Raw genomic sequence first — 24,388 nt, forward strand, 5'->3', positions numbered from 1 at the left:
GTCATTTACCGTACATGAGGTTCAAGTGAGATACAGTCCATTGAACTCAACTTTAGAAACAAACCAACAAAAACTATGAATGTCCCAAATTTTAATTTCTGAAGTCTACCCAAGTTTGCTCATGCTATAAGTTCTATTTTGTGCTTGGATTCATTAGACAAGTTGACTATTTGCCTGATTGTGGGTTGCAATGATGAACTCTCAATGGTGTTCCCCTCTCTTGAACCCATTGCATTTTGGGACAGATTCCAGTCCCAGGTCCCTCTGGAACGACTTAGAAGCTAGAGAAAATTAGGAATTCATAACAGAACATCTTAGTAGTCCATGAGCCAACGGGACCATGAGTGCAAAATAATGGTGTCTCCTTTGGCAAGTGGGACTGTCAGTGTATTAGGAGAGAGTGCTGAACTACTATGTGAATGTGTGTCCAATCTGTGCACATTTAGAAAAGCATGCATCTGTGTGTATCCATAGAATTATGTGTGTGTGTGTGTGTGTGTGTGTGTGTGTGTGTGTGCTTTTATGTGTGCATGTGAGTGTGTGTGTGTGTGTGTGTGTGTGTGTGCTTTTATGTGTGCATGTGAGTGTGTGCTGCAGGATTCCTGGGGCAGGTGTCTCAGCAGTGGCTGGGGCAAAGCAGTGCTAAATCACTCCTCAACTGACACACCTCTCCACAGGGTGCCCCGCCATGTGTTACTGCAAAGGGAGGGAGAGGGAGAGAGGGAGAAACCAAGGGTAGCGGTTACTGGGTCAGAGAGGGAGATAAACTTCTCTATAAATCAGCATCTTGAGATTTGTGTGTGTGTATGTGTGTGACAAAGAGACAAAAGAGTGAGAGAGAATGTACATGCTATGCCCTTGGAAGTGTGTGTTTTTGTGTATTGTTTTGTTGATTTGTACACCATTCTTTCCCTGTGTCAGTGTGTGTAAGTGTGTACATGACAGACCAGCGCAGGTGAGATACAGACAAGGCTAGACATCCTGGCACGAACCAAGAACACATCAAGGATCTCGCATTACAACGTTCTTCTGGATCTACCTCCCATCACCCTCAGCTGCTTTAGGGTATTTCACATATACACAATCACTCACACACTCAGGGCCTAATTCACAAAAGCATTGCACCGCTATTACACCTGCTAAACCTGTGCAAAGAGAAAAATGAAAGAGTCAAAAATATGAAACAATCAGGGTTAAATGCACCCCTAACTGCACTGCCTAGCTAACTGCACCGGTGTTGTGACGTGTATTTAAATGTGCCATTAATCAGTAATTTGGAGAACAGTTGGCCCCTTTCTCTGCAAGTGCGGTCTCATTGCAAAAAGCCTCTTATTCACAAACAGCAGTGCTGCCAGCCAAACGCAGTTTGCTAAGCAGTATAACAGATGTCACGCAAACTTTCCAGTAATCAAGAAAACAATTCCACCTCTGAATGACTTGAAGGTAAATAACCTGAAAATGAAGTTGGTAAAAATTACTTTCACCTAACTATTATTATTATAACAAGGGGTTAAATCAGCCCAGTGCTGTCAGTGGCTCGACACTTCATCCACATGTGGAGACCGTCTGGAGCCATTTCTCATGATAAGGATGCGATTTTTCTTTGAGCTGTCGTTGCTCGCTCCATTCAGGGACGAAAATTAGTTCCAAATGGTGAAACTCATAATGCATATTTTTCAGTTAAGCCTCAAAATAAACTTGAAATAGTCTCCTCCTAGCTCATTATGTTTATGTGGACAGAATTGTGCTTCATCAGCATGAGAGAACAACTCTTTGCAGAGTAAAGGTGCAGACAGCTTTTCTCCACATCCAGACAAAAAAAAACAAGAGCAGACTGCAGGAAGCAGGACAACTTTTTGGGAATGTTTGTGCTACATGCTTTGTGAATAAGACCTTGAGACAGAGCAGACAGCAGGAGCAAGTTATGTGTAGCTTTCTGAGCTGTAAACAGCAGAAATCAATTCTTTACTTCAAATATAGGCCGTCAGTGTGCAAATAGTGTTATCCCATTTTTTAAAAAACCTTTATCAGATTTCAGTAGCCGAGGTTATTTGTCTGAATCACGAAGTATTTGTTGTTGTACCTTACATGTTTATATGTATGTGCAAATGTTCAGAGAAATGCACACCTGCTACAAACAAACATACTGTGTACACATACAGGGACAAATTCCTGCTGAGTGTGTAAACAACATGTTTCACGCATAGAGTGTCTTAGTGAGTCATCAATGATGACACACCAGCATGGACAGTATTCACACGGGTCCATTCTAAACATTTCAACTTTACAAGTGTGATTATGTTGGCATATTGACTTTCAGTAGCACAAGGGTTATAATAAACAAGGAGAAAATAACAAAGAACTTCTGTAACATTACATAAAGTAAAATAGGTTAATAGGATTCGCTCTAGTGTCTGAGAGTCAAAATACAACTATTAAATTCCCTTGAGTATCAAATTTCTGTTATTACCTTTGCTCAGGAGTGACTCTGTCATGACTTTCTAAACTTTATTTCTCTGACTTTGTGTGCTTGGGGTGCGGTGTAGTGGGTGTTTTCTGGTGTCGGGGTTGAGCTCTTGAAAAGTGCGGCATCAGCACCAGTGTATATCCAGTGTGGAACCCTGCAGGGTTAACCTTAGTGGGAGTCTTTGGAGCCCCAGCTCAACGCAGTGTGAAACCAAAGTTGAATAAACCAGATTGAAGTTGTCATCCTCCCAAAGCAATGCTTTTAGGTTTCCCCTGAGATGCAGCTATGTGCAAAAATACAGTTTGCAAAGTCTTACAAGCTGATACGTTCAGAGACAAACATGTGCTTATAATTATACACTCAACACACTCAACACACACAACACACACACACTCAGGCACACACGTCAAGAACTGTTCAACTCACACATTGTATTTTTCTATCTTAATCATTGTTGGATCCCAAAAAAAGGTGGATGTATGATAGTGTAGATGGTAAGTAATACTAACAGAGTGGATATTTCTGGGGAAATGACGCAGCAATACAAACTGAATTTGATACAGTACTTGCCTCTGTGGCATGGAAGATTCAGCCCACATACAGTACTTTACAGAATACACCCATGTATGCACACACAGAAACACAGAGAACTTATTTGGGCAGCAGAAAGCAAAGCTGACCCACATTGTACAGTTGATATGGGCCTTTTAGTAGAAATCAGATACTGTCCAGTCTATGACATCCACAGTTTCCCAGCCAACCACAGCTAGTGAAACTTAACTCAACACTCTGTAAAACCCTCAATGGAAGTAGCCTTGACCCGTCTTAAAAAAAACAAAAGAGTTATAGTGTCTCATGGTGGTCAAAGGGTTGTTTCAGAAGCTTGAACCATTCCAGGAAGAGTCACATTATGCAGAAAAGCTGGATTTCTGTATCATCTTCCAATGAAATTCAACTTGAAGTATTTTTGATGGTTTATACCAAATGACATTTAAGCCAATATTTTATCTTCCAAAAGTAGTGTTTGAATTATCAACAAGAGTACGGCACTGCAAAACCAGCCGAAAAAATACAATGTCTCCTCTCTCTCGTGAACATCATAGGTTAGCAATACTGCAGGCTAATGTTATGAGGAATGGCAAGAGCATGAAAGGCTCTCGCCGCTGCCATTCATCAAGAGAGAAAGTAGACATCCATCATTGGGTTGCTAAAGAGTCCAGTAAAGAATGGCCTGCAACGGTCCATTTAAATTCAAACCAAAATTGGAATGCTTTTGTGTATTATTTCAGTATTAAGGAGCATTATTAAGAAGCCAAGTATATTATTTCTGTCTATTTGAGGAATTATTTGCAATTAGTTTAATGGCGAAAAATTTGACAAAACACAAAGCTGGACAGAAAGTCTTTCTCACACACAGACACTCACACACATACATGTAATGGTGTGTCCCCCTTAATACCAGGGCCGGTGACAGGCTGAAAGGCGAGAGTGATGGATGGGCAGGGCTTAATCACCTTTAATCAGCTCTGTCCTTGAATAATGATGAACAGCCCCCTTTTTATGAGAAAGAGGGGGGAAAGAGAGGGAGAAGCTTTGAGAAAAGATGTGCGTTCCACACTCTTCGTTGAATTCACAAGTAGCGGCAGATGCCACCCCTCCTCCTCCTCCTCTTTCATTCCATACGTTCACTTCCTCAATGCAGCACAGTCTGCATAATGCACTGGCTACTGTGTTCCTCTGCTCGGCCCGCACAGTCTCATCCATGTATCTTTACAACAAAATAAACAGACACTGTCTTTATTCAGCCCAGCTCAGATGGAGGTGTTGTTCTGTCGGGTGAATGCCTCTTTACTCCAAATTCCACAAAAAAAGCTGAGACGGAAATTTAGTCAGTGCCAGACGTTGTTGATGTTAAAATGGGCTCTCAGCTCTGCAGGTGTGAAAAGCATGCCAACACTCCAAAGAGACACAACAGTTAAAAATGTCAACTATTTCCTTGATGAAAGCAGAGTGTCTTTTCCCTTTCAGTGTGTATCTGTTGAATATAATGCCAAAAAACGTATGCATTCCCACTTTCATCAAAAAGGGACATTTACACATTTTTGTTTTCTGTTTTTTTGTCATTTTCAAGTAACCAGATTGTAGCTTTAGTCACAGCACCAAGCCCAGCCTCTCCACTCCCACTCTCCCATCACCCACCCCAATCGTGGTGGTTGACAGGGAGCCGAGCGGCGGTGCTGTCAGGGAGGCCAGAGGCTGAAGCGTGGGGGGCCTGGCGGGGCGACTAAGCCCCAGGACAATGCCATTACAGTGGGGATGAGGGCTGCATAAATGACCTGAGGAAATCATGGGGCGAGTAGGAATGTTCACCCGCTGGGCGCACACATGGTATTTCACTCTGCAGCGGGGTGATAACCCCCACTCTCCCCAATAACAGCCACCCAGAACAGTCTATCATTAAAAAGAAGCCTGTCGAAAAGGTCTCTCATTGCGCATGGATGAAGTCTTCTACATGTATGCAAACATATGAAAGCTGAAAAAGTTTCTAGACTGAGATCATTGAACACATGCACCATTTTCCTCAATTTCCATATATGACCAACGTATTTTAAAAACTGAAACATGTTCAAATAGCTAAAGCAACGATTTGTTTACTGAAAACCTCTTTGTAGTAGCCGGCCTTGCATTGCATTTACCAACATTAAATGTGGAAGGCCTCCCATTGAAGGGGACCCTGAGCTCAACCTTATGGCCCCCACATTTTAAGCCCCAATAGCAGCCAATAGGAGCATCTTACAACCCCATATAGACTAGTCTATAGAGTGTGTTACATATCCTCATTGACAGCGGCCACAGGTTACTATAGTTCACTGGCTAACAAGAGTCTTGCGGTTTAAACTCTTTGGGTGTCATATACTCGGAAAGAAAGCAGATTATGGAGACCAAAAGCTGCGCTGCCACTCAAAGCAAGGAGGTCATGCTACGCTCTTATGTTTAAGAATATCAAGTTAACTAGCAAGGCAGCCCAATAAAAAAGGTGGGAAAACAGGACTGAAATTCATCTCATATTGATTCTGCCAGAAGGCCACAAATACAATCGATTTTGAAAGTGAGGTGACCCTAAAATTATTTCAGTAAGCTGTGTCATTCTTCATTAATGTAGTTGGCTGTCAGTCAGTTGGTTACCTGTGATCAATACACATCTTCTTACATTAGCTTTATACATGAAAGCAAACACACATATATGAAGCTCTAGGTGTAACTTCACAAATGCACTAGAATGTCCAAAAAAGACTGTCTGCTATATGTCAGAAACCATAACAGCATATACCAAAAACATCTTCCAATGTTAACCAGATGTTAAGAATTGAGTGCAATTAAGTCAAAGTGATGCGGTACGCTCCATCAAACTCAACAGGCGTCCTCATCTTTCCCATGTCCTGGAAGTGTTCATCGTGGAAGTAAAACCCCTTCTTCTCTTTCCTTATTGTTATTATAGGCCCATAAATAGTCCAGGGCTAAATTAATGAGGCCACAGAGACGCTGATGGAGGAGTTAGGGGATAAAGAAATGGAGAGATGAAGGGAGTGATAGATGGCATCATTATAGCAAAGCACATCTCACTTAACAGAACTGTTGGCTTTGGAAGTTGCATGTTTTAGGGTATGCCAATTTTTGTCTCGCCTTGCATAAATGTACAAACATAGACACACATAGACACACACACATGTGAAGGAGACAAAGAAAATAAAGTTAATAAAGCCCTCTGAAGCCCACTATTTCCACCGCCAGAACAGATATGCATGAACATATACACAGACGCACAAATGTACGATATGCAAGCTGGAACAATTAAGTCATATTTTTAACCACACGACATACAAACCTTCCCAAGCTAAACACGACGCACAGCATTATAATGAGCTCAATTGAAGCAATGAGAAATGAAGATAGCCTATTCTTTTTCCCACCTGGGGACAATTTACTGAGTATCTCCGTTAAGCTGAACACACTGGTAATTAACACTGAACCTCAGTCCGTTAGCCGGCTGATAGCAGAATTCTTCATTGTTTTAGTCTAGGGACTTCACATCGCCTAGTTCTGCACACATCAGAGTGAGCTATTCTTCTCTGCAGAAACCTTAAATTAGAAGATGATCTATTAAGAAGGACTAATAACTGTGATACTAAAGCACTGCAAGAGTGCAACACTCACTACTCTGACTCGCCTTAAGACTCAAAGACATCGCTCCTATCACTTCCTGGAGTCGAAACTGATCCCTTGAAGGTTTAAATACCTCCTTAAGATTTTAGGAAGTGTCCAACTTTATTGTTTTTAAAGAAGTTAAATACAAAGATTTAAAAGTAAAACCAATTAAAGTCTGACATTTATTTAGTTTCTCCCAAACAAAATTTCATCAGAGACCTTTGAAGTTTCCAAGACTTATAGTAATGCTTTAAAAACCCACATGGGAAGTAATCAATGGGGTTAAAACATATATAATTGGATTAAATGCAGTTTCCCACACATTATTATATCCCACGCATTAGCAGCAAGGCATGCATGAGCAGGGGAACGCACTCCAATTCTTATCATCATAATTGAATGACAGTAAAAGAACACAAAAACATCAAGAAACCCTGTTGTGCAGAGATGTGTGAAGGAACTGACACACTAGATGAAAGATGTTTGCTTTATAATTAAAAGGTGTGCACTCGCACTGTCAATGTATAGCACTGTAATTAACACCTTTCTTCGCTGTTAATAGGATTCAGTGCAACCTATCAGCGATCAAGCAGTCATGTCTCTCTCTCTCTCTCCCCTGTCTCTCAACCCCTTCATTTCTGCATGTGTGTTGGCAGCGCATGTGTCACTCAGCGTGATATTAGCATGGTAAGTGCATGCAGATGGCAGCCACAGCCAGTAACCTTTCAGGAGCCATTTACATGTAAATCGATGGATTAATTGGCTAAAGCTCATTAGAGTCAGGGGTCTCATCAATAGCATGCACCTCTATTACCCCTGAAACTGAGCTGTCATCACTAACCCAACATCACACACACACACACACACAAACACACAAATATACACAAGAACCTTTGAAATCTACCGAAAACATTTCTTATCTATTGCAATTGTTTGATTTATACCATAAAAGTTGTCTGACAGTTTTGAAATGCTTTAACCAACACAGACTCAAAATTGAAAAAACAAATGTGTGTTTATTTTTTGCACTGTGATTGCTTATATTTATGAAAGGGTACTGTGATCCGATCAATTGTCAAACTGCAAGTTATCAAATTAAAAAAAGAATCCAATCCAGTGTTTGTTTTGTATAGTGATTAAATAGAACACACCACATCATGAAAGAGATGGAGGGAAAAACATGATTTCCATACTTCTCTAAAAGGCCAGTATCGGCCCTGCTACATCAATAAAGCTGTTTGCAGCCATCTAGCTCTGATCTGCAAAGCAAGGATTCAGTGCAAAGGTCTTGCATTAATCAGTGAGATTTCTCTAACATTCCTTGAGGCTTTGCACTTTGGCATCCCCTCCAGGTGTTGAAACTGAACACTTAATAGCTAAAGACCAGCGGAGCAGAAGAAATGGAAAAAATTGGTTGGTTGTATCGCTAAGCGTGGGCCACGCTACCTTCACCTTGACAAATGCCTGGGTCCATCCTTTTGAACAGTGAGAGATGAAGGGAAATGAATAAGAGGAGGTGGGAAATCTGTAGATGATGAGTACAGTAATCTTGTTGGACACTGGTGTCTTCTATTCTTCTCTGCTCATCTTCACAATGCTTCTAACCTTCTATGCATATTTGTGCGTCTACGGTGTGTCTGTGTGTGTGTGTGTGTGTGTGTGTGTGTGTGTGTGTGTGTGTGTGTGTGTGTGTGTGTGTGTGTGTGTGAGGGAATGTATGCGTGAGTGTGTAATCTGTAAGAAAGGTCACTGCTCATCTCTGCAGTATCCCTCAACCTTTAAAGGTTGGATCCTTTGTCCCGACATAAGTGACACTTCATCCCAGCCACTTCTGGAAGAAAGACTTAGGCAAAGACAGAAAGAGGGGCCTTTTGTTTGAGGGCAGGGGCATCTTGGCAGCACAGACACTTGTTGACACACAGCGGTGGTTTTGGGAATGCCAATGCTAAAGGACTGAGAGAGTGAGGGGGGACAGCATAGCAGTAACTCACTGAAATCACGTACCATCTGTAAAAGCTAAACACCAACATTACAACTTTATTTTACTCCATTATTTTTAACTTCCCCATGGAGACCCAGAGGTCTCCAAACATAACAGAGAACATTTACTTTAGCATCGAGCACTGAAATCTCAACACTGGGTCCCTTATCATGCTTTAGATCAGATCAACGTAAGTAGCAACAGATTTCAAATGCAGGCTCACTATTTAATAACATGTACATAATCTGTAAAACAACATAATATGTTATTTAAAAAAGTACCTAATAAAGTTAAAACTTTATTTCAACTGGGAAAACAAATTAGAACTTAAGAGTATTGAAACAATGCACAATGCCTTTAACTTCAGATTTAAAGATTTATAAAAATTATATTAACTTAAAAAAGACAAAACGTGTATTTTTAATTTTGTTATAAAAAGTGATTTTTTTTTGGTACAAGTTATTGTCAACCATATTTTTCCACAGGTTTCTTGATATCATGACATATCATATCTCGTATCTATAGCTCTTTGTATACTGCCAGTTCAAGACACCTCTGTCCACAAGGTGAAATGCATGGAGGTGTAATAGCGGGGTTCCTAGCAGGAATCAAAGTTAGTAAAACAGTTGAAACAAGGATGAAACAGTGTCACTTTAAATGTAGAGCTGGAAGTTGGAACTGTGTTAAGTATGTGTCTCCATGTGAGTGTTTGTGCATGTTGCGCTTCCGCTTATTGTTCGTACGTCATGACTCATTCTTCGGCTACGGATTAACTCAATGTAAAAATTGCACAATGACACACCAGTGTTAAGCAGTTGCAGATTCAATGTAAAAGTGTAAAGGTGATCGGGGATCTTCATTACAAATGATGATGTTGTTGTAGACCCATAATGTAGAAAGGGCTTGTGTAAATTGTATTTTACTGGATATGAATATTTCAGTGTACTCCAATATAAACTTATTACATTATTTCAAGTGTGCAAACTTCCCTAAAGCAACATTAATGTCTCAGATTAAATGTGTTAATTAATTTTGAGGAAGACATTGTATTCAGTGCACATTCTAATTTTTCTAGAGATGTTGGAAATTCGTATCAGGAGATTAAAAAAAACTGCTTCATTGAATACAAATGATTATTATGTTAATTGCTAGCTATCATTAGTGGGGAAAGACAGCTGGATTGGGAAAAGACAGATAGACGTCCACACAGCTGCAGACCTTTAAGGTTGTCCGGTGAGGTCTCGCGGCGCAGTCGCTATGGTTGGATGCTCTGAGCATGCTCTGTTGTGTTTGGCATTCTGAGTGCAAGGACAGCTAAAGGCCTGATCACTGAGGCCTGACCGACCTTAATCAGCACACGCAAACCGACACACGCTCATATGCATACACAACAGTAGTTGCATATCTAACACGCAAATCAACCCCCTCCACTCACACTAGTTCACACAAACACTTGTACACACCAAAGGGCATGTCATTCCAGCTGACACCATTTCTAAGTCAACCGCCATGGCTGCAAGCTAAAATGTCACCACTCTGCTTCTTGCGGGTGGATAGGGATGGCTAGAGTATGCAATAAATGAGTGCAGGGACCTTTTCCTTCATCTCTATCAAATGTTACAGTAAGAAGAGTTAGGGATGCATGGAGTCTATGGATCAAGTTTATAAAGACACTTACACGGGGGCACAAGCTGGGAAATAAGTTCTCTTGAGACATGTGACTTTATTTGGTATGTCTTTTAAAAAAAAAAATACATTTGTATTCTCCAGGGCCTCCAAGTAGAAATCCAGATAAAAGTCTCTTCGCTCTGACTTAGGTTCCTCAGTGAGTTTTGGATCTGCCAATGTGACATCTTATTCCAAAGTTTTGTACATTGAGCTCTGCCACTGAAAGTAAAGTCAGCAACCATACGTATCATATTGTCTCCACAATGTCATTTTTTACAGCCACAGGCTCAGGCTTTTACTGGGAGCTGGGTTCACTACAAAAAGCAAAAACTAAACATAAATTGACCTCTCATTTAAAGATATTTACTGTCTAGACTTTTCTTCAACCGAACAATGGATGCCCACTATAGCAAAACAACAAACTGGTTCTTAAACTATCACTTTGAACCCTAAGAAGCAAACCTGAGGTAAGCAGCTAAGTTTACCTTCCTGACAACCTTAATTCATGTCAAAGTTCTTGTGTGTGTTGCAAATGAATGGGTATAAGATTCATCCTGGCCATCATATAGATAAAAACCTGTTAGATTCAAACTTTTGCAAAACAAGCTCACACAATGCTGATTGAGCCTGTCACTAATTATCTCTGTATTGTGCTTCACAATATGGCTGCATCAGTTGGTGCGGGTCTCTCTTAAGAAATGACAAGGTTTGTGTCCATACAGAAAAGAAACTAAGCATTCAAAAATGAAACAAAAGATCAACTGAACTGTGAGCACGAACAACAGCCATTGGACTATAAAAAAAAAAGTCTTGAAACAAAGTTTCACTAGAAGTAAACTTTTCTGCAGCAGAATAAATCTTGGTGGGGCTAATTATCTCATCTGATCACTCCATGACTTTCCTTGTTCCCCTTCCCTTACATTAATATTGATTTTTTTTTTTTAAAGGGGCTAGCAGCCTAACTTGAGACCAAACTTTATGAGCATACTGTACATCAACAGTTTTGTGTAATTGCTCTAACTAACAGATGAGGTGAAAAAAGTTATGCACTACAGCTTTTATCCCAATTTACTTACTTCACTGAATTAAATAAATATCAATGGAACCGCTCTATTACCCCACACTGCCAGAGTGTTCCTGACAGGACACCTCGGGGAGCTCAGGCAGAGTGTGCATGAACAGAGTGCAAAGGAATATAGACAACCTTAGGACCTGTAACTGGACCTGAAAGCTTGAGAGCAGCCTTTTCACAGCCTTTCATTCCAACCCTTGAAAAAGCATGATTTTAAGAACTTTATTCCAAACGGTTTCCTTTGATCCATTTCAGCCTATTTCTGGTCAAGAGGAGAAAGATTGTTGACAGACAGCCATATCATCCCAAGGCTGTGTCATAACAGAAAGAAATCCATTTTGGATGTCTGGAAATTCATGTCCTGATGTGTACTGGCCGATGAAGGATTGGTTTGGCAGGCTAAATGTATGCATAGAACAGTCAGTATGTGTGTGTGTGTTAGTGTGTGTGTGAGAAGCGTCTCCTGCTGCGGTAAGCACTTTGTCTTCCTTTCCTCACCTCTGCTCACTTCTGGTTTACTAATGACCTGTATATATTGACAGATATGTCTCCCACACTTATGTCTTGCACTTATTCTCTCTTTCTCTCTCACACACACACACACACACACACACACACACACGCATGCACAGATCCTGGAGGAGCTCTAAAGAATATCTTCCTGCTGACTTGATTAAGATGGAAGACACAAACAAGAAAAACACAGAGGTCACCATGGCAAGGTCAACAACACAATCAGGCGCAGGTAAGAAGAATAAAACACATTCAAAAGTACCAAGATAGCTGAGGGTCAACTATTAAACAGTTAGACAAGATGAAAGCATACTTCCTTTTTTATAATTCTGAAGTATCAGAAGCGTTCTAAAACCGAAGACGCATATGTACAAAGATATTTTTTGTAAAAACTGATGTGCAAAAAGGTTGAAAGCACACACAGTAGACATTCCTATACCATAGTCATTTTTTGAACGCTTTTAGGATCTTTTCCACACTTGGCTGCATTAGTGGGCTACAAGCTGGTCAAAACCATCTGTGGTGCCTTAGTGTGGCCAAAATGTTCTTCATGTTTGTTAAGAGAAAATAAGGGAAACGCAGTCTTCAAATGCTGATGGACTGCTTTGGCTTGATTCTGTTGTATTTATGCGCCTCATAATTGGCGTTAGTAAATGTCGGCGTTGCAATGCAGACAATGAAAATCTCACAGATGGATACATCAATTAGACTCTTTGAATTGCCAAATCCCAGCAAAAAGCAGGTCTAGACTGTACTCACTCGTTTTTTCATTTTATTTTGAGAAACCCGTGTGTGCACTCTCTGAAGGAAAAACTTATTTTTAACAGGCAGAATTGAACAGGACCAGACTCATTGGTAAACAACCATCTGTCACAACTGGACGGGCCCAAAAAGTGGGATGGAGAGAGGTAGCTTAAAACGGGCCTGAAACATCACCTGGTTTAGCTTCTATCTATATTGACTTACTCCTGTAGCAGCAGACCTGGTTTGATTCCAAATTTTAGGCAATTGCTGCACGCCTTCCCCCCCTCTGCTCATCATTTTTCCTCCATATGTTTGTTTTTTTCCCCCTCAGAAAACACTGGAGCTGACTGGCGTTTATGTTGAAGCAACTCTTACGTGTCACTACATCAGTGGTTACTGTCTACATCATAACTAGCGAAGCCTCGGTACAAAAATTACCAGCACATTTCCATGCTGTGCCCCCGACTCTCCAAAGTGTGAAAACAGACATCTCTGTCTTTGCCTGGCTGTCATTAGAGTGCAGTGTTTGTTGAAATGGAAAGGTTGTTATGCCTGCATCTGTGATGTAGCAGCACAGCATGATCAGACAGCTGCTGGAAGACAGACATTTATGCGGTGACGCTTCGGTTTGAAACTGAAATGACACTCTGAGGCCTCTCTTCGCTGAACGCATTGCAGCTGTAAAGCCTCTGACAACCACTCTCACTGTCACTATACAAGCGTACAGGACGTGTTTGGATAAGTGAGACACTTGACAGCCGAAGCTCTTTGACATGGGTGAGGTTGCGGCTGAGGGCACCAACACATCTTCAGCACAGAGGACAGCAGACATCACGCATGACCAGCTTACCATAAGAACCTTTACATGCATGGTTTGCAGAGATGCATCAAAAATGGTCAAAAAAGCTTCTGTTGAATATCTTTTCACTTCAAGTAGTTTTTTATATTATGTGTAAAAGCTTTAAAAGTATTATCGTCGTTTATTTTACAGTTTATTACTGTATCCTGTGGCCCTGTGATTTGCATCGTTCGGTCATCTAGTCCTGCTGAAGGTGGGCATCAAAGCTGTGCACATGATAAAAAGATAGAGCTGTGATGTGGAACACTGATAGTAGGAGTGGAAAGTGCTAATGGAAAGTAAGGAGAAAAAGGTTAAATGCAAATGAGCTGCTGATTGTGCTGTAGATCAGAGTCTCTCGAAGTAATTATAACAGATAAAAAAAAAAAAAAAGTGATGAAGGTACAGAACGTTCGCACCACAAATGTTGTTCCTATTATCAATTATTCAAAAGCAGTTTCTAATGTTTCATGTTCTGTTTTTATGCAGAATAGTTGTAAAAAAACACAGGAATACAACCAACATAATTATGACATAAATCCTTCTTTCATCAGAAATGTTTGTTTATCACTTGTAGTTTTTTTTTTTTGTTCTTGGAACCTGTCTGTCTTCCAGATGTGATGGAAAATATATTTTTCAGCCAGCATACTCGAACATTTGAGAGCAATGCTTGTAGGAAGAAGATTAGTGGCATAAAGATGAAGGGGGAAAAAAAATAAAGAAGCGAGCATGTCGGCCTCTGTGGACGTTGAATTGATAGCGGCAAAGTCACAAATCACAAAACAAGCATTCTGTGCCAAAGAGTGTTCAGCGGGGGTCTGTATCCCAGTGACAGCTTGCTTTCTTTCGCTCTTGCCTTCACCCCAACCACCACCACCCGTCTCCCCCCCCCCCTTCTCCAGCTTGCTCCCTCTCATCTATCAGGAATGATGGAGTGACTCCCCTGTTCCACTCCCCCATGTCCCTCCCCTGTTACATTACATGTGTATCCAAACATCCACCGTGTCTGTCAAACAGGACATTTCCTGCAGTGTTCATCCCTCTGTCCTTGCCTGTCCACTTACGCACACACACTCACGAGTAATGTCAGTCCCGCAATGATCGTTCACCGGTGTTAGCCACACCTTTTGTCTGTGTGTGTGGAAATGCACAGAAAACACATATCCTCATACAGATGTGTATTTTATTATCTTCTTTTTTTTTTGCCAATATACAAACTGTATGCAAACCATGTATCTTTGTACAGTGCACACTCAAAACCCACACTCACAAAATACAAAGATGGACTACAGTGAAGTGGTCCTGCCGACCAATAGGGGTCTCTCTAACAAATAAACAGCCCATCTATCTATCCGTCCACGTTCGTTCTGGGTCTGGTTCTGTATGTGTGTGCCTCAGTGTGTATTTGTCTGCATGTGTTGAGTTGAATTCCTGAGCCTGTGGTTACCAACTGCTTTGAAGTCCTATAACAGCACCAAGGCACCAAAGGGTGACGGACTTACCCGCCACCCCGGGCCTGTTCTGCAAGGCCCGTAAAGAGAAAAGCAAACAGGCAATAACACCCCGAATGAATAAAACTTCTCCTGAATCTTTGGCTCTGGCTTCCCGTCTTGGCCCTGCGTGCCAGAAACACACTCACCTTGGCACACACACACACACACACACACACACACACACACACACACACACACACACACACACACACACACACACACACTACATCAGTATACTACATAAGCTCACAAAGAGATCAAAGTTTGATTTAAGAGGACAGAGACACAAACAGACACACACTCCTACAGTCTTTTACCCAGCATGCAAAGCATTGACTGGAATATGAATGGGGCTTTTCTCTGTCTAATGCATTACTTTAATGTATTATAAACAAAGAGACTAACACAGAGTGGTGTTTATACAGCCTATTGTATATGAACATATACAGCATCATCTGTGTTTGCTCACTTAGAAAGTAATTCCTGTCTTTGGACAACAGCTGGATGGTGTCTGTAATTAATGCTACACTCATTATGTCTGTCTCTTAGCCGCTCTCTCTTCACTCTCTCTCTTCTCAGCCATTGTTGGAAACAGTAGAAATGCATTCACTTTGAGGTTAATAGAATGCGTTTCTAAACACAGCAGGACATGGCGGCGTGCACACCTCTGCACGCTCACTTTGGCAATATATTCGACTAATAAGAACTGTTAATGTGACTGTTTAAGTTCTCTGCTTGCAGGAATGGGTGAAAATGCTCGGCTTATTTTTACATACAGTGAATTTCACATGTTGGTTGTTAACACAATTATTAAAGGCCTTGCTCCTTGGATCACATAATAAATGCCTTGTCCCTTTCTTCACTTTCTTTTTCAGTTCCAAAAAGGAATCATGCCAGGCAGCACACAGCCAAATGGCTGCAGCAGAAAAGGCCTCCACGCTAAACCCTTGTGACAGGAGAGGAGGAGACCAATGCAATGAAGCACCAGTGTCGGAGCAGAGCTGAGTACAGTAACTCATTTCAATCACCCGAACACACAGGACATGCATCCTCTGATGTGATCGACTGGATTAGCTTGAACATGTGTGGCTGAATTATATGAACATATGTGTAGAGGTGCTCCTTATCCAGGATCAGAAACAGGCTATTGTTGTACTCTGCTAGACGTGTGTGTCTGTGTGATGTGTAGCAGTGTGCTTCTGGAGGCAAGAACAATGACTTTGAGGACTCAGTGGACTAGAAAAGTGTAGGCTAAAACATAGAGATGCATGCAAAGAGAAACCCACAGACAGTACATGCAAAAATAAGGAGAAGATAGAAGATGATTGTCATAAGGGACTGTTGTGTGTGTGTGTGTGTGTGTGTGTGTGTGCGTGCGTGCGTGCGTGCGTGCGTGCGTGTGTGCATGTATGTGTCTGTATAAAACTGATCTGTTCTTGTGGAGAGCCTCGCCGTTATATAATCGCCAACTGAAACAAACAGAGTCCTTCCAAGGGACCAGAGGAGAGCCAATAGCTCCATGGATTCACAGCACTCAGCCTCAACAGACTGCTCGAAAAAATATACAAGAGACACAATCCAAAACAACGATGTTGGTGATGAGAAAAATAAGAGGGCAATAGATAGCTTTTGAAATTTAGGACGCCGGATCTCCTCTGCTCATATGAATTGGTCGAACAAGTTTTTTATCAAAACGTTTCTCTAGAAGAACGTAAAATATATAGTGTATTTGCATTCGTTTCAATGAAAATACTTAGAGTAAGAACAGGATAAAGCCTTTAAAACATTCTAAAATACACAGAGGTCAAATGCCACTGAAGGTTTAATTAGATCCTGTAGCAATTGATTTTGTAATAAACAGAAAGTGAATCATTAGGGGGGGAGATAATGCACAAATCTAACAGAAACACTACTTGTGTTTACTTGTGTCTACTTGAATATTACCTGGTATTTTAGCTCTGCTGTTTGACCACTTCTTTGTAGTGTGACTGGATTTTTTTTTTGCAAGCGAAATACTAAACAAGTTTCTCCATCAGCCACATTGGATCTCTACCATTTTGCATAAACCTCATTGTTGAGTCATTGTTGAATTCAGCGTTCAGAAAAATCAAACACTAAAATGGATTGCAGAATCATTTCAGAGACCTGAGCTTGTGTATTCCGCTGGTCAGGGTTTGATGTAGGCTTTGCGTGACCGAGTCATTGAAAGATGTATAATGTGTCTGCTTGAAAGCCAAGCATGTCTGCGCACAAGGGCAGCAGCTAAATCACTTAAGCGCGAGGGTGGAGAGTGATTTAAAACATTCGACAGGAGATGGACTGTAAGCTTTGAACCGCCGGCCCAGATGATCGGCCACTGGGGGAAGCGGAGAGACGGGGCAGAAAGGAGAGGATGTAAACATGGAGGAAGAAGAGGCCCTTCTTTTTTTTTGAAGTGATGAGATTACTGCAGTCTATAAAACCAACTAACTTTAGAACATCAATCCTGAGAGGACAGACCTATTTTAAAAAGATGAGAAAGCATGACTTCATAGTGCCTTAAGGCTTTTTTTTTTTTTCTCTACTTCCACTTGTAACATATATAATATTTGCCAAAACATCAACTCCAGCATAAGCAGGCCTGAGTCTATGTGTCTCTGTGTCAGATTAACTCTGTGTGTAATTATAATAAGCATTATGGAGCTGGCAACTTTGAGGATTGAGTGTCTTGATAAATCCAGTAAGAATGTAAACCTGCGTCTCTAGTCTACGTGCAGCATGAACAGCTGCTTGCATTTGCAACACACACACACACACACACACACACACACACACACACACACACACACACACACACACACTAACACTAACCCTAACTCGACAGACACACATCCGTTTGCTGTTTTAGGATCAAATTAGGGTTGCAGGAATTTCACACTGATGCTAGATAGGAGTTAGTTCACCTGCTCCAGTCTGTTCTAATGACAGATGAAAGAGCAGCTTACAGCGAGATTAGATCTGGCCTCACATTCTCTGTGGAAAGGCCAAAGCCTGCTCGCAAAAACATACAGTAATCCTGACGATGACTGACGCGTGCATTCACCTGGTATACAGTCTTGAAAAACTCCGCCCGCTCACCACGTTTTACTCCCTGACAAACAGATCCGATAACATCTTTTCTCCTCGGATCTGGATGATGAAATATCAAAATAGGCTCACAGCAGTCACTACATCCCGGGAAATGTGTGATTACCCATTACAGCCATCAGCCAACACACAAATACATCCTCAATAGCATGCAGCTCACACACACACACACACACACACACACACACACACACACACACACACACACACACACACACACACACACACACATTAGTGTCCCATCGCCAAAGCCAGACAGAAGTCGTGTGTTCTTTCGAAGGCGCCACTGAAAAAACATCCTCGCTTTGACAAATATCTTTGCCTATAGACGTGAACACACACACAGCCAGGCAAGATAATGACAGTCTTATACAACAGTGTATTCTATTAAAGCCCTTAAACACACTTTGGAGGCTGTATAAACAACGGCAACTGCTCTCACACTCTGTCTCTCTTCCTCTCCTACACACACACACATTGAGCAGAGGCTTAGGTAATCGGAAGATGCCGCATCAAGGCATTCGGTCAAAGAAAACAAAGCATGAAATATTCAGCGAAGGTGCTCCATCCTCATGACTCAGAGCTAACAGTCAAAGCCAACAACATTTAATCCAAACACCTCGTTTTCGGTCTAAAGTCCAGCTAGCTGCTGCTGCCAGACAATGTGAATATTGCAGTTCTGTGCTTGGTTAAACTAATATACTGGATTATTTAATACAAGCAATATATGGAAATATGTCCACAACAACCAAACTCTGTCTGTATGTATAACATGTGTCCAAGGGAATTCAGGGGCCCCATTTCTAGGTCTGTGATATGTGAGTGCTTGAGAAATTGTGGTTTAGACATCTGTTTCACTCTGTTGAATCTGGCTACAGCAATGTAAATATGTTTTCATCTTTTTCTCTATCTGTCCGTGCGGCGACCTAACCTCATGCACTCATCTATCTGTTAACACAGAAGGCCTGAGGAGCGAGCTGCGCGCTGGGGGCCAACGGCGGCTACACGCGGGGGGCAGTGGGGGGGAGCCCTGTTGGTGCAGCTGTCCGACTCCGCGGTAACATAAGACCTTATTAGAGTCCATTAGTCCTCTCTGAAACCAATAAGAGATTGTCGAATACATCCAAACATTCACACAATTCACAGGGAGACAGGAAGTGACAGGAGGGTGGTAGGAAGGGGGCACAGGGGGATGGCCATTTGTCCACATAATGTCGCATTCTTGCATCGACAACTTTTGGCCTTTACATTTTTTTGGGAACGGCATTCGTGGATCATGGATTCTTTTGTACTAAAAATTGAATTGCATCAGTGTTTTCTTTTTTAATCAGCTAATACCCTTAAGAACACATTTCAAAACAGCATGCAGACTTTGGAAACTTTTTAGTAAATGTGAATCTTATATCCTGTAAGATCCTCAAAGCCCCTTTTTCTGGAAAGAAAAAAAAAGTTCCACAATGAATTGGCATCAAATTGTGAACAAGCAAATTTGTATCGCATAGTACTGTAATGTATTTGGTTGTCGCTGTCTGCTATTCCACAGTTCTCTGTGCCATGTTTACATTTTCTTTGAATAAGGATTCCAACTGACAGCTGCCACAAAGTTTCTCCCAGCATCTGGACAGTAAGACAGGCTGGTTTGGAGTCAAACTGCCCCCGAAAAAAGAGCTCCCCTTGGCCCTGACAGCAGGGGCTTGACCTAGGAGACTGCCTTTGATCTTTAATTAACACTGCGCAGGGCTCAAGAGAGGGCAGAGTTGATGAACATGGTGAGTGTTTAGGACCAGCTACAATAAGTCAGAATGCTGCAGACAGACTGGAGTTCCCTTTTTACTTTCACCACTGTTTTAGCTTTAAAGACTTTGTGGAACAGCCGCAGTGCAGAGGCGGCTGCCTTCAAATGGATGCTTCCTAAGCAATGTGAGGAGCTCACTTAAAACTGAGAAAAGAGAGACACATCAAAATTGACATGGGTGGAAGAAACCAGCCTCAACAAAAGAAAGGTGGAGTTTCATGGCCCATGCAGTGACCAAGCCACTGTGAGCAGTTTTCTCTGGTCAAACAAAACATACAGAAACATTAACCAGTGGGCCATAAAAAAGCAGGTGTACACCCTCTCTATTGTTATTTTACATTATATACCTTTGTGTTTAAATATGCCATGTGCTGTTGCGTATGATTTTTATGTAAAGCAGACTTTCCACCAAAACGGCAGCAGCTGCTGTACAGATGCAAAAAAAGTGTAGCAGAGTCACACTGATGAAGTACTGCATCTGTCAATGATGAAAATTGTTACACTAGCCCACTGAAGAATCCTGCCCATTGAAAATTGATGTTTGCCAAATTATCGTAGATAACATATTTACAACCATTATAAAGAAAAAAATGATACATGACAATAACCACATAATAACTTTTAACTGGACTGGGGCAGTATGTACTGAGATGATTTATTGACACATTCAACCTCTGACACAAAGTTAATTCTAACAGTTTCAGATTGAGGCTCAGTCCGTTTCATAACTATTTACAGTTCAACTTCATACAGGGAGTTTAGTATCGTATAGTGAAATGAAGAGTAACGTTCAAAGGGAAGTTGTGTCTACTTGCAAACTTTTAAGTAAAGCGTGTTTCACATGTTTCATATACCAGTCCAGTTCAGCAGAAGCAAGAAGAAGCTTTACTGACTTCTATCATTGTGACAATTTGATTACTTCTAATATCCAACTGGCGGCAACTCAAACCAGACCCCCTGGTAAACATGTGGTATGATGATGTCACAGACAGTCTGAAATTAAAAGGCAGCCAGACATACTTTAAGATTTTTTGCAATCTCCTAGAAGGCGACGACAGGCTTTGGGGTAAGATCAAGTATCTTCAAACTCCACTGTCTACCCACTCATGACTCCACCAACACCCACAACCATCACCACAACTTTTCCATGATCCACCATCCACTACAGCCCATTCCTTTCTTCTGTGTTATCAGTCCCATCCCTGTTACTCTGGGTAAGATCTTCCCATAGCTAATGATGTGTCACAGAGAGGATTACTATTGAACTACTTCACGTTGCTCCCTGGAGCTCATAGATCTGGACAACACATCACACACATACATGGAAAAAGACATGAACAACTATCCACCAACACTTTGGGATTCTGGGGTTATTTTGAAGACTTCAGACGTATAGAATCCATACATACATGAACACTCAAAGGTTGGGTCTTAAACGTTGTGGACTGACTGATATGAAGTGGGACAGTCTTCTTATCACACACTTTGCACTCTTTGTAGCCTTGGCAAACTTTGCCTTTATCCCCAAGTACTTCAAACAAGATACATGGAAAAAAAATCTCTTTCCAAAAAGAGGCAAGCGAAGAAGATAAATTAGATATAACACATGTATAAAAAGTAGTTACTGGACACAATGAAAGTATGAGAGAACTGGGAAAATAAAAAGCATGACTGAAAGAGCTTTCTTACTTTGGCAGGTGTTGCTTCTCTCCTCGTACCCTGGGTTGCATAGACACTTCCCAATAGGAACAAGCCACTCCCCCTCCGTGCTGCAGTACATTCGTGGAGGCTCCTCCTCTTTGGAGTGATTGACGCACAAGCCTTTCACCTCCACTAGCGACTGGGAGTCCATGGGCACCGTATCAGGGAAGGAGGCCAGATTCCTCACAGTGTTCGGGCACTTCTTGAAGTAAACCCTCACTGAAACCAAAGCTACGCAGGCACCCACGTCCTGGAACGCCAGGTAGAAGCCCTTCTTGGTCATTGGCCCAACCTCACGCACCTCAGTGTTGAGCTTGAGGATGCGATCTCCCAAGTCCATTTGGGTGAAACTCTCATCAGCTGCGATGGTGTCGATCTTAGAGAACTGGTGCTCTCTGAAGTGACTGCCCTGGTCGTCATCTGCCTCCAGGTAGAGGAGGTTGAAGGTCTCTTTGCAGGTACCCAAGACCAATGGGATGGAGTTGCAGTCCCTCAGGGTGAACTTCAGCTCCACGTAGATCTTCTGAGCCGACTGGCGGGGGATCCAGTTGGTACGAAGCCAGTTGTTCTGGCTGTACTCCATCACATTGCATACCTGGAAGGTCCGGATGGGAGTGTAGTGCTCATCGACCCCGCTGATCTCCTCCCACTGAAAGAGATGGAGAGAGGGAGAGGTGGAAGACAGAAACAGAGGGAGACGGAAAGGAGCAACAGACGAGAGACAGGGAACCAAATGCAAAGGAAAAGGGAAGCAAATTTTAAGAAGGAAGAGACAAGGATAGAATGCAAAGTAGAAAGCAGAAGGAATTATAGGGAAGGGTGTGATACAGAAAGTGATCACATCAGAGGAAAATTAATAGAGGCCGAGATAAAGGTGACAGAGGGAAATAGGGCAAGGGGTCAAAAGGGTTGGGGTTCAAAATAGAAGAAAATAGGAGTAAGGGCATAAAAGGAGTCAAAAAGGAAGTGATAGTAAGAAGGGAATTTGGAGCCAGGAGAAGGAGGTAGAAACGGGAGAAGAGGGGAAATAGAAGAGAAAAACAAAGTTATCTCCACGCTATAAGCATTCACAGATGAATTATTTAGATTCAGATTCACTCTTTGTGAATACTAAGCATCTAATAAACACTTAAGGGTGAAAAATCACACTACCAGATCTCTTGTAAATGACTCAAATTAATTAAAAGCAAACTTGCTGCCTTAGCCAAATTTCCCAGATTAGAGGGCTGTGAAAATATCTCAGAGAAAAAAAAACACGAGGTGCAATTTTCCATCCACATCCTTCTAAATTTGTGTGAAGCTGCTTAATTGCTGTTAAATATTAGCAAAATCTCATAGTGTTTTTTTTTCACCCTTCTTCTAACATGTTTTTTTTTTCTCTACAAGTGAGGACTTTCAAGCTGCAGTCTTGGTTATTTGCATCACAGTACTACTGCTACTAAAAAGGAAACGTGCTGAATCCACTATGAAACAAAAGAAGCTACGAAGTATAGACAGATGTGAGTGTATACCAGGAACGTTCGTGTCTATCTTACATTTTCCCTCCACTGGGAGAAAGCAATGAGAGGAGAGGAGAAAAAAGAGAGCCGGGTCATTGCTTTTGAATTCAACACAGCGGGAAGTCTCATTGATCATGCGCTTTGGCTTCCATGTCCAGGCAAATCAACACTGAATCAGAGCGATGATGAATGGGAAAACACCTGAAACACTGGGCTCATTGTGGTTAAAATGACAATCATTAGAATGAATGGGCGTCAATGTGTAAATGGATGCTTTTATTTTCTGTTGTTTCCTTTCTGTGGAATTCAGAAATGGATGTATGCTTGAGTGAGCAGTGTTTTCTTCAGAGACAGACAGAGAAAGGGAAACCTGCCCTGGGTAAATGGAAACTGAATTATCGCTACTTTCACACAAGCATTAATGGAAACATAAACCCGCACACACATATACATTCACATAAGGCTCATGTGAAGTGTTTAGAGTCCCATAGCAGGCGGACACAGCAGGTGCTTTCAGCCTGAACACAGAAATTAATGACGAGCTAAGAAACTCTAGGTTCTCTATTACATGTGTTTTTGTCCCTGAGTGTGTGTGTGTGTGTGTGTGTGTGTGTGTGTGTGTGTGTTGGTGTTTGAGCCTGTGTGGGGGAGTAAAGTGTATCTATGAGTGTCTGGCGTTCAAGGAGCTCTCAGGCTGAAGGATGACCACTTGCTTTTCATCTCACTGTGAAGTTAATGAAACACCCTGAGAGAGAAAGAATAATAAAGAGGAAGCTGGAAAGAAAAGAAGAGGAGAAAGAGCAAAAAAAAAAAAAGAAAGAGCTGAAAAATAGCAAGAGAGAGAAGGAAGGAGAGATAAAGCAAAGAGGAAAACTAAGCGGAGAGATTCCATTGGTGTTTAGTCTCCCCCGTCAGGCCTTCCTTGGCTTCACCTCATTCATCAGAATGTAGTCCAAGCTCTCTATAGGCCCAACCATAACAGGGGAAAGTGCAGTCGAGTGCGGCTAAACACAAAGAGGCGAAGAGAAACTTAACATTTCACCTCAGTTTACCGACGAGTTTAAAAGCTCGACTGAAATTCTATGTAGATTTAATGATGTGCTGACGTGCAGAAAGGTTCCATGATAGATGTTTACACCACAGGAAGACAAGATCTGGAACTACAATTAGTGATTATGTTTGATAAGACTGTACTAAGTTGAAGACATAGGAGAGGAGGAAATAGAGGAAATAAAGCCCCATGGTCTGCTTGAGCTTTAGGTATTAATAGTTAATGTCTTTTTGC

The 24,388-nt window shown here is 41.6% G+C and overlaps 1 protein-coding gene across 4 annotated transcripts in view; it reads right to left on the reverse strand.

Annotated features, from left to right (window-relative positions):
- The window catches only part of epha3 (eph receptor A3), a 97,841-nt gene that overhangs the window by 59,827 nt on the left and 13,626 nt on the right, over window positions 1-24,388 (reverse strand). For all 4 annotated transcript variants that reach the window (XM_065961902.1, XM_065961901.1, XM_065961904.1 and 1 more), the window contains exon 3: window positions 21,593-22,253. In XM_065961902.1, the coding sequence (XP_065817974.1) occupies window positions 21,593-22,253 (661 nt within the window). The remainder of the gene's footprint in view (window positions 1-21,592; window positions 22,254-24,388) is intronic.

This window comes from Labrus bergylta, chromosome 13 (assembly GCF_963930695.1).
Source record: "Labrus bergylta chromosome 13, fLabBer1.1, whole genome shotgun sequence".
Classification (NCBI taxonomy): domain Eukaryota; kingdom Metazoa; phylum Chordata; class Actinopteri; order Labriformes; family Labridae; genus Labrus; species Labrus bergylta.